We start from the raw sequence: 11,706 nt of genomic DNA, 5'->3' as shown, positions 1-11,706 counted from the left end.
GTAAGAAAGCATATATAGATATAAAGATCATCTGAATTTTCAGTAATTAGGATCCTACAGACTGGAGGAAGTATACTCGGAGCTAGTGTTGGTGTCAGGAAGCTGGCTGCATATTCCTGACATTCTGGAATGATATTCAAGCAGCAGAACAATTAAAAGTTTTCCATAGGAAATGCTGCTTCCCAGAACAAGCCTATCCTCAGGAAATCACATTTCTTGTGACAACAGATGTTTTTGCCTGTCTCACTTCTGCTTTGCACGTTGTTTTTGACTGTTCTCAGAGAATTAAATGCTATCTTAGGATACACTCCTGTGAAAAGGTAGGTGAATTTACATATCTTTTATTTGTTTGTATTTCTGAATACAGCACCATGAGGTCAAGGATATATTTACCACAGGGATTTGATTGGCTTTATTGCCACATTTGGTTTACTAGAAATAATGATGTAGGTTTATTCGCCCATCTGAGTATGTTAACTCTATTGTAGTGTTGCTAAGAATTTGCTGTTTCATTTTGGGGTCATAAAAGTTGTAAATACATGATAAAAACCTATATTCACCAGAGGATTATATGTGACATGACCAGTGAATGCTGTATGAAGATTGTGTTTGCTTCAGTAGTAAATTTAATTTCATATTTCCAACAAAGAAACTTTTTTTTCTGTTGGTACTATTAAAAAGATCGAATGGATCCATCAAGGATCAACTTTGGGTCAAATTTCCTAATATATCCAGGTCCCCATGAATTTGAACAGTTTATAAGTCAATTTACATGGATTGGACGTCCAAAAATGACAAACACTATTTCACACACTGCAGAACAGTGACAGAGTGGGTTAATGACATTAGGCGCGGTCAGGCAGGCTCTCAAAAATGCCCTGCAGAAATTATATCAAAGCACAGCCAATCAGGACCCTAACATTTTTTGTGCAATTTATTCTGAATAATCTGATACCCTATATTTGTTCGAAAATTACTCTTGAATCACAGTGCAAAGCTCAGAAGGGAAGAAACACCATATCGGAGTGCAGAATTTGCTGGAATAGTTTGCCATGTCACGTTTCCAGAGCACCTGTGGTGCTAGAACGACTTAACGTGCTCCCATATGTGACTCCATATGCGACCTAATTTTACAGACTACACCCCAATGAATTTAGGGTGCAGTGATCAATTTGATACCACATGTTCCTCACAGAATTTTATACCAATGAGCGGGGAAGAAAGAATAATTACAGTTTTACCACTGAAATGTTTTAACCCCAAGTTTTTAATTTTTCTGATGGCTAATATGAAAAAATGGACCTAAGTTTGTTTCTCCATAGTGTGCCAATTCCCTCCATGTAATCGGGAAATACTTTTCAGGCACAGTGCAAAGCTCAGAAGGGAATGAGCACCATATTATAGTGATGATTTTTCTGTTATGGTTTGCAGGTGCCATGACCCACTGTGAGAGCCGCTGAAGTGCCAGGACAGCAGAACCCCCCATAAGTGACTTTATTTTACAAACTGCACCTCTCAGTGAATTTATCTAGGGGTGCAATGATCATATTGACACCACGGGTGTGTCACAGAATTTTATAGCAATGGGAATCTGATTACAATGATCTCTTTCTCTGAAATACTTTTTCCCTTACAAATTGAAATACTTTTTCCCTTACAAATTCTGCCGGTTCTATCATCTAAGGCCTGTTTCACACGTCAGTGGCTCCGGTACGTGTGTTGACAGTTTTCTCACATACCGGAGACACTGACTCACTTAGACACATTAAAATAAATGTGTCTCTGCACATGTCAGCGTGTTTTCATGGACCGTGTGTCCATTTGAAAAACACGGAGACATGTCAGTGTTCATGGGAGCGCACGGATCACACGGACCCATTAAAGTCAATGGGTCCGTGTAAAACACGTACCGCACACGGATGCTGTCCATGTGCCGACTGAGTACCACACGGACTGTGCAGGAGACAGCGCTACAGTAAGCGCTGTCCCCCCAGCGTGTGCCAGCGTGTGGTGCTGAAGCAGCCATTCATTCCTTCTCTCCAGCAGTGTTCGCTGGAGAGAAGGAATGAAAAATCAATTTTTTTTTATTATTTTTGTGTTTAAAATAAAGATCCTTGTCACCTGCCACCTCCCACCCCCTGTGCGCCCGCCCGCTGGCATTAAAATACTCACCCAGCTCCTTCGATGCTTCCTCTCAGCGCCGCAGCTTGTCCTGTGTGAGCGGTCACGTGAAACTGCTCATTACAGTGATGAATATGCGGCTCCACCAGGAGCAAAAAGTCTTCCATCAATTTATTTGGGGCTCAAATTGGAGCTCTAGAATTAGTTATTTTTAAGCTGCAACAAACTAAATCCTTAGGTGGCCTTAATCTCCCTAATATACGTCTATATACAGTGCCTTGCAAAAGTATTTGGCCCTCTGGGACTTTTCAACCTTTTCCCACATATCATGCTTCAAACATAAAGATACCAAATGTAAATTTTTGGTGAAGAATCAACAACAAGTGGAACACAATTGTGAAGTTGAACTAAACTTATTGGTTATTTTAACTTTTTGTGGAAATTCAAGAACTGAAAAGCAATAATATGCAATATTATTCGGCCCTTTTAATTTCGGTGCAGCAAACTCACTCCAGAAGTTCATTGTGGATTTCTGAATGATCCAATGTTGTCCTAAATGCCTAATGATGATAAATATAAACCACCTGTGTGTATTCAAGTCTCCGTATAAGTGCACCTGCTCTGTGATAGTCTCAGGGTTCTGTTTGAAGCACAGAGAGCATCATGAAGACCAAGGAACACAACAGGCAGGTCCATGATACTGTTTTGGAGAAGTTTTATTGAAATGGAAGGGTGGCGCCCCAGGGTCCTGGTGGTCACAGTGGCATTGCTCTCCTGCCGGGGAGAGTGATGCTACATTCGGAGGCAAGAAAGGATAACTGTAACCAGGTACCACGAACATGCAACACATTCATACTCCAGGCCACCAGGGGGAGCTTTTGATCCTATTTACTAGGTGACTCCACATATATATAACTGGTAGTCTGTAGGGAAAGTTAGAGAGTTCCAGACATCCGTCTGAGGAGGACAGAGGGTGTACAGAGCTGTGCATGCCCCCAGAGCTGCAGCTCCCAGAAAGAGACATTTTGAAAGCAGAATTGATTGCAGCAAGCGTGCAGGAGAGGAAGCACAGGAGAGGATACCAGAAGGGGACCAGCCTCGAGCAGGCTGCCTCCTTCTGAGGCACAGAAACACCGGTAGCCGGAACACTGAGGTTGTGAGGACCTCCACGCCTTACATAAGAGAACTGCAGGACAGCTAATTACAGTTACCTGTCCGCACACACACCCAGGAGGCACGGTGACACTCCACAGAGCTGGGTCATCTAAGAGACTAAAGTCACCAGTCATACAGGTTTTGTCCTATCCGGGGGACAGAGAGAGACACAACATCTGTGAGGACCTTATGTGAAGCTTAGCAGTAAGTGACTACACCACTAAAGCACAAAGGAAGGCTTCTATTCTCTACCTGGATAAGGGGACTCTGGACTTGCCTCCGAACCAGCCGGACTCTACCTGCCCTGTTGTCTGGTGCCCTGGACTGTGGCTGCTGAAACCAAAAGTAAGTGCGGCGCCCCAGAGTCCTGATCATCGCAGTGATGTCATTATCCTTTCAGGGGAGAAGTGATGTCATGTCTGAAAGCAATGAAAGACAACCACATTCAGATATTACACGCATGCAAAATGTTCACACTCCAGACCAGAAGGGGGAGCTCTAAGCCTGTTTAGGGTGAGCTTCCCTATTTTACATCCTGATCTGGAGGAAAAGGGGTTCATTTCCTGTCAGGCAGACAGAAGAAGTGGAGCTCTGCTGGCCTGAAGTGCTGCAACTCCTGGAAAAAGACACAAAAAGGTGAACATACTGCAGAGAGTGTGCAGGGAAGCAGAGCACAGGAGAGGAATATCAGAGGCGCAGAAGCCGGTAGCCAGAAACACCGAGGGAGCAACTGTCTTTAAGCCTTGCTCCAGAGACCGTCAGGACAGTCAATTCCAAGTTGGCTGCCCGACCTTAATACCTATGAAGACACGGAGGCAAATTGTGGGAGAGGGGCGTCTCTAGGGTCCCTATAAAATAGCTCCAGGCCTACCCCGTCATACGGGTTATCCTATCCATATCATCTGGGGGACAGAGAGAGAACATCAGAAACATCCACAAGAGTTGTGAGGACCTTACCGAGAAGCTCAGCAGGGAGGTACTACAACACACAGGCACTAGTAGGAAGGCTACTGATTTCCACCTGGACAAGGGGACTCTGGAATTGCCTTCAGACCGACCGGACTCTGCCTGCCCTGTCATCTGGCGCTCCGGGCTGAGGATACCATCTGAAGTCTTCAGTAAACAAGGTAAAAGACTGCAAACCTGTCTCCTCGTTCTTTACTGCACCCTGCCCCTATATAAACTCTTTTACTGGACACCCCTGAGGGCCACGGACTGGGTCAGCCACCGTGACATCCCCCGAACAGCAGGACCCGGTACCGAGTACCCCATTGCCCTACACTGGGGGCGATCCATAAACAAGGTAAAGAGACTGCAATCCTGTGTCCTCATTCTTCTCTGCACCTCTCACCATACCACCATCTACACACCGGGAGCCCTGGGGATATACTTCACCTGTGGGAAGGTATATCATTTAGCTGCCATAACATCACCCCAGCGGACACCTTAAAGCACCGGTCACCCTGACCGAATACCACAGGTGGCGTCACGAACATTAACTTTATCCCTTTAAAGACCTTTCCCTTTTACATGGGTGCCCAGGGCCACAGACTGAGTCACAGCCACCGTGACATCCCCTGTGAACCGCAGGACCTGGTAAGGAGTACCCGCAGCCCATGGGGCAACTCAGAAGGAGTATCATACCACTGCAAATCTACCAAGACCTGGCCGTCTCTCTAAACTTTCATCTCAAACAAGGAGAAGACTGATCAGAGTTGCAGCCAAAAGGCCCATGATCACTATGGATGAACTGCAGAGATCTACAGCTGAGGTGGGACAGTCTGTCCATAGGACAACAATCAGTTGTACACTGCACAAATCTGGCCTTTATGGAAGAGTGGCAAGTGGAAAGCCATTTAAAGATATCCATAAAAAGTGTCATTTAAAGATTTCAACAAGCCACCTGGGAGACACACCAAACATGTGGAAGAAGGTGCTCTGGTCAGATGAAGCCAAAATCGAACTTTTTGGCAAACAATATGTTTGGTGTAAAGTCAACACAGCTCATCACCCTAAACACACCATCCCCACTGTCAAACATGGTGGTGACAGCATCATGGTTTGGGCCTGCATTTCTTCAGCAAGGACAGGGAAGATGGTTAAAATTGATGGGAAGATGGATGGAGACAAATAAAAGACCATTCTTGAAGACAGGGCCGGCTCCAGGTTTTTGAGGGCCCCGGGCAAAAGAGTCTCAGTGCCCCCCCCCCCTTTAACACATACCACGATTCATGATGCCCAGATACAGCAGAGAAATATAGGTATAGTAGAATGCCAGATCTCACTTCTTCTTACATGAGTGATAGCTATTGAAAATTCTGCAGTGTATATATACAGGACAGGAGGAGTGGTACTGTGCAGTGTATATATACAGGACAGGAGGAGTGGTACTGTGCAGTGTATATATACAGGACAGGAGGAGTGGTACTGTGCAGTGTATATATACAGGGGAGTGGTACTATGCAGTGTATATATACAGGGGAGAGGTACTGTGCAGTGTATATATACAGGGGAGAGGTACTGCGTAGTGTATATATACACAGGGGAGAGGTACTGTGCAGTGTATATATACAGGGGAGTGGTGTTGTGCAGTGTGTATATACAGAGGAGAGGTGCTGTGCAGTGTATATATACAGGGGAGAGGTGCTGTGCAGTGTATATATACAGGGGAGTGGTACTGTGCAGTGTATATATACAGGACAGGAGGAGTGGTACTGTGCAGTGTATATATACAGGACAGGAGGACGGTACTGTGCAGTGTATATATACAGGACAGGAGGAGTGGTACTGTGCAGTGTATATATACAGGACAGGAGGAGTGGTACTGTGCAGTGTATATATACAGGACAGGAGGAGTGGTACTGTGCGGTGTATATATACAGGACAGGAAGAGTGATACTGTGCAGTGTATATATACAGGACAGGAGGAGTGGTACTGTGCAGTGTATATATACAGGACAGGAGGAGTGGTACTGTGCAGTGTATATATACAGGACAGGAGTGGTGCTGTGCAGTGTATATATACAGGGGAGTGGTACTGTGCAGTGTATATATACAGGGGAGAGGTGCTGTGCAGTGTATATATACAGGGGAGTGGTGCTGTGCAGTGTATATATACAGGGGAGAGGTGCTGTGCAGTGTATATATACAGGGGAGTGGTACTGTGCAGTGTATATATACAGGGCAGAGGTACTGTGCAGTGTATATATACAGGGGAGTGGTACTGTGCAGTGTATATATACAGGACAGGAGGAGTGGTACTGTGCAGTGTATATATACAGGACAGGAGAAGTGGTACTGTGCAGTGAATATATACAGGACAGGAGGAGTGGTACTGTGCAGTGTATATATACAGGGGAGTGGTACTGTGCAGTGTATATACACACAGGGGAGAGGTGCTGTGCAGTGTATATATACAGGGGAGTGGTACTGTGCAGTGTATATATACAGGGGAGAGGTACTGTGCAGTGTATATATACAGGGGAGAGGTGCTGTGCAGTGTATATATACAGGGGAGTGGTGCTGCGCATACTGTTGTGCATATATACAGGGGAGAGGTACTGTACAGTGTATATATACAGGGGAGAGGTGCTGTGCAGTGTATATATACAGGGGAGAGGTGCTGTACAGTGTATATATACAGGGGAGTGGTACTGTGCAGTGTATATATACAGGGGAGAGGTACTGTACAGTGTATATATACAGGAGGAGTGGTACTGTGCAGTGTATATACTTCAACAGCCGCCCAGCCCAGGCCCCCAGCACCTGTCCTGTATATATATTATATATACTTTACAGTATCTATACAGGCTATATATATATAATCAGCTGCAGCCGCCCAAACCATGGCCACCCCAGGTCACCCAGACTGTCAGAATACAGTGATAGCATGGCACTCACTCAGGCGCAGGTAGCAGCTCCTCCGGAGTCTGCCTGATAAGTTCAGCAGTGCACTCAGCCAGGGGTGGGAGAGCAGAGCAGGAGAACGTGCTCTCTCTGCCCACAATGTCATGCTGGCTGCGTTCTTAACCCCTATGTGCCTGGCCCTGCACTGACTGAGAAGATGCTTGTGCCAGCACAAATTGAAGCGGCCAGATGGATCTATGACTGCGTGAGTTTGCCCCCCCCCCCCCCCGTCTCGCCAGGGCCCCGGCACTTGCCCGCGTGCTGACGCCGGCCCTGCTTGTAGAAAACCTGTTGGAGTCAGCCAAAGACCTGAGACTGGGACGTAGATTTGTCTTCCAACAAGACAATGATCCCAAACATGAAGCAAAATCTACAATGGAATGGTTCACAAATAAACGTATCCAGGTGTTAGAATGGCCAAGTCAAAGTCTAGACCTCAATCCAATCGAGAATCTGTAGAAAGAGCTGAAAACTGCTGTTCACAAACGATCTCCATTAAGGCTCACTGAGCTCGAGCTGTTTGCCAACAAGAATGGGCAAGAATTTCAGTCTCTTGATGTACAAAACTGATAGAGACATACCCCAAGTGACTTGCAGCTGTAATCGCAGCAAAAGGTGGCGCAACAAAGTATTAAGTTAAAGGGGACGGAAAATATTGCACTCCCCACTTTTCAGCTTTTGAATTCCCACAAAAATGTAAAATAACAAATAAATTTTGCTCAACTCCACAATTGTGTTCCACTTGTTGTTGATTCTTCACTAAAAATTAACATTTGGTATCTTTATGTTTGAAGCATGATATGTGGGAAAAGGTTGAAAAGTTCCAGGGGGTCGAATACTTTCGCAAGGCACTATATATATATATTGTGGTGAAACGCTACCTGAGTGTGTTGGGGGACACTCGCTTGGCATAGGATTTAAGCACTCAGGCACGATTTCTCCACTTAAACAGTCTATTCCCGTTTATTAAACATCATAAACCATAACACAAACAGTTCATCATTTACATCAACGGAACACATTAACCATCGATAGTCTGTTCCAATGGCGGATCCGTGTCTGCCCGTAACCCCTTGTTACCTTACAGGAAGTCCGGCTTAATATACTGACTCCTGCCAGTGCTGGTTCACAGGGGAAAGCTGCCTCACTGGGATCACCGTCCTTGTGGCCAGGGCACCTCGGATAGTCCAGACCCACAGTAGGAACTGTAGCTTCCCCAATACAGAAACCGTCTCAGGCTCTGTAGATGCAGCCTTTCCATGCGCTTTCAGGAAGTCCAATCACAGGCAGGCCATCAGTTCATGATCATACCAGGTGCTTGCAGGACTCCAGTCCAACCCAGGACAATCCAACACCCTGACCAATCCAGGACTCATACTCTTACCAGGTGCTTGCAGGACTCCAGTCCATACCAGGACAATCCAACACCCTTGAGCATTCAGTCCATAGCCTCAGCAGTGCTTCCAGGACTCCAGTCCATCCCAGGACGATCCAACACACAGGCTAGTGCAGGACTCACGGATCTCAGTGCTTCCAGGACTCCAGCCCATACCAGGACAATCCAACACTGACCGTACATCAGGTCCACGGTCTCAGGTGCTTCCAGGCAGACTCCACTCACAGGAGCTTCCAACACTGACCGTCCAGGACTTTGCACAGGACCCAAACGGATCCATACACAGGAACCTCACAGGAACATGTGACCCACACCCTGGTCACACTACATACCTGTAACCACTCCCATGGGTGTGTGGCTAGTTTGACCCTCCCATCTCTCACAACTAGCCCCGCCAGTCTCCCATCAGAACTATACAATTACTTGTGGGACTACAGGTCCCAGAACACAACATATCTTTAGACTGACAGCGCAGAGTGTCCTCCTCTGCGACACACATACCGGCCATTTATAATCCTGCCGGACTTTCTCTCACCAACACAGTTATACATCCAAGCGCATCCTGCAGCGCACACACAGCGCCCCCTGGCTGTAAGATTGGTCACTGCACCACAATATATATATATATATATATATATATATATATATATATATATATATATATATATATATAATCCTGAACACAGAAACGTAACACAAATCACGTAATACTCAATGGATTAAAATGTGTTCAATTTTTTTACCTCCCTCCAAAAACTGCAGCTATATATTTGCCAATGGACAGCACAGTCCTAATCCTTATCTACAGACTGGATTCTGTCACTCTCCCTGCTCCTGGGGCTCTCTCTCCCTCTATAGGCTAAAGGTACCTTCACACTGAACAACTTAACAACGATAATGATAGCGATCCGTGACGTTGCAGCGTCCTGGATAGCGATATCGTTGTGTTTGACACGCAGCAGCGATCTGGATCCTGCTGTGATATCGCTGGTCGGAGCTAGAAGTCCAGAACTTTATTTGGTCGTCAGATCAGCGTGTATCATTGTGTTTGACAGCAAAAGCAACGATGCCAGCAATGTTTTACAATGGTAACCAGGGTAAATATCGGGTTACTAAGCGCAGGGCCGCGCTTAGTAACCCGATATTTACCCTGGTTACCATTGTAAAAGTAAATAAAAAACAGTACATACTCACCTTCTGATGTCTGTCACGTCCCCCGGCGTCCGCGCTGCTGCTCAGAGCTTCCTGCACTGAATGTGTCAGTGCCGGCCGTAAAGCAGAGCACAGCGGTGACATCACCGCTGTGCTTTAGGGCCGGCGCTTACACAGTGCAGGGAAGCGGACGCCGGGGGACGCGACAGACACCGGAATGTAAGTATGTAGTGTTTTTTTTTTTTTTACATTTACACTGGTAACCAGGGTAAACATCGGGTTACTAAGCGCGGCCCTGCTTAGCAAACAGAAGGCTTCTTAGTATGATGGCTCAGTTTCAGCACCAGCATTAAGACTACAGGCCTCTGATTCACTATTCTGTGCACACAGAGGTCTAGCACTCTCTCCCTCCAATATGGAGTGTCACAGAGCTGTGCAATGGCGTCAATGTACCGAGCCAGGTGAAGTCTGTTCTTTTATAGTCCCTGATCATGTCACACGGTCAGCCAATCATAATAATGCTACAGCCAAGATGGCTATGGCTTTAAAGTGATGTGCAGGCAATCTCCGCGTGCTTTTTGGCTGTGTAACAGGCACCAAACAAGCAGGGTGGTGATTAGTTTTACATAGAGCAACGTCCATTACTTGGTGAGTAACAAATTCATCCGAGCATTGTGATACTCGAGTGCTAACCAAGTACGGTATCACTGAGCATGTTCGCTCATCACTAATCACAAGTTATCCATTGAGTGTTTTTTATTATTGTATGGCTCAATTTAGTAGTTTTTTTGTGACAAGGCTCGTTAAAGGGTCGACATTGGCTTGTAGGATTGCTACCTTCCAATAGGTGGCACTAGAGTTCTAGTTCTCTTCCTCTCTGAAGGGACAATTTGCATAATTAGTAGTTTTTTCACATTTTGGCAGTTTTACTGCATTGATGTTAATAGGGAAAACCATGATTTGGTTCCTAAGAACTAGAACGTTGATGTGAAATAGAATTAGCTTTATGAACATTTTCAAAAATTGCATCTTTAAGCAATATATTGACACAAATGGTGTCAAAATAAAAATGTACATGAGGTTTTTATCCTGGCTTATTGACACACCACTTGTGATATGCAGTAATGCATTCTATCAGTCAATTCAGATTGCTTGCTTTGTGCCCATACCCTGGCACACTATGGACCCTCATCTTTTTGTGCCACCAGCCATTATGCTTAGGTGTCCTTTTATATTCTCTCCTTCAAGCATTGGTGATTTGCAGATGATGAATGAAAGTTACTTTGATTAGCAAAGTGCTGCAGGAATAATGTAATGTCAAATGCACCAAGATAGTGTATTGCAATGATTTTTATGTTTTATAATAATTTGCACATTTATTATACTGTAAATTTCATTGTATATGTAATATAAGTTACAGCTATGATCTCAACGTTAACATGTCTTTTTAACAGGTGAACAGTGCTTTTGCTTTCTGAGCAATCAGAATGACAGAGTCTGCTAATCTAAGAAATGACCATCCAGGTAATACAATTACTGGTTCTTCATTAAAAACAAACAAACAAAATGTCTAATGAAATAAGTTTTGTACCACGTGTATTATTTCTCAATGATTTTGGATTTAGATTTATGATTTGGTCCATGTAGCATAATTGTGTATGTTTGGAATAACCTTTTAGGTGTTTTAGACAGATGTTTCTACCTTAGGCTACAGTCACACGACCAAATAGAAGATAAAATCAAAATAAGCAAATATTCTGCAGTAAATAAAAAAAAAATAGCAATAGTACATGAAAATAACACAGTATCGTATTTTGCGGATTATAAAACGCAGTAGTTTTCCCTGAGTCCACCACAATGTGGATGTGTGTGGGCTCTGGGCAATAACAAAATGTTGGTGGAGCCCCCGCACCACCGAACAATGGCAGCATAGCACCTCTTAATACCTCCTCCTCCCAGCCTGAGGCTCACAGCAT

At 45.0% G+C, this 11,706-nt stretch overlaps 1 protein-coding gene across 2 annotated transcripts in view; it reads left to right on the top strand.

The window, feature by feature from the left end:
* The first annotated feature begins 252 nt into the window (after nt 1-252).
* LOC143807494 (KN motif and ankyrin repeat domains 1-like) overlaps nt 253-11,706 on the top strand; it is a 47,847-nt gene continuing 36,393 nt past the window's right edge. The window contains exons 1-2 of one of the 2 annotated variants that reach the window (XM_077289106.1): nt 253-320; nt 11,185-11,254. In XM_077289106.1, the coding sequence (XP_077145221.1) occupies nt 11,218-11,254 (37 nt within the window). In that variant the 5' untranslated portion in view covers nt 253-320; nt 11,185-11,217. The remainder of the gene's footprint in view (nt 321-11,184; nt 11,255-11,706) is intronic. The other variant, XM_077289107.1, reaches the window with a different exon arrangement.

This window comes from Ranitomeya variabilis, chromosome 2, assembly GCF_051348905.1.
Source record: "Ranitomeya variabilis isolate aRanVar5 chromosome 2, aRanVar5.hap1, whole genome shotgun sequence".
NCBI classification, from domain to species: Eukaryota; Metazoa; Chordata; class Amphibia; order Anura; family Dendrobatidae; genus Ranitomeya; species Ranitomeya variabilis.
Note: the sequence above shows the minus strand (reverse complement) of the source record. Positions and strands in the feature narration are given on the sequence as shown.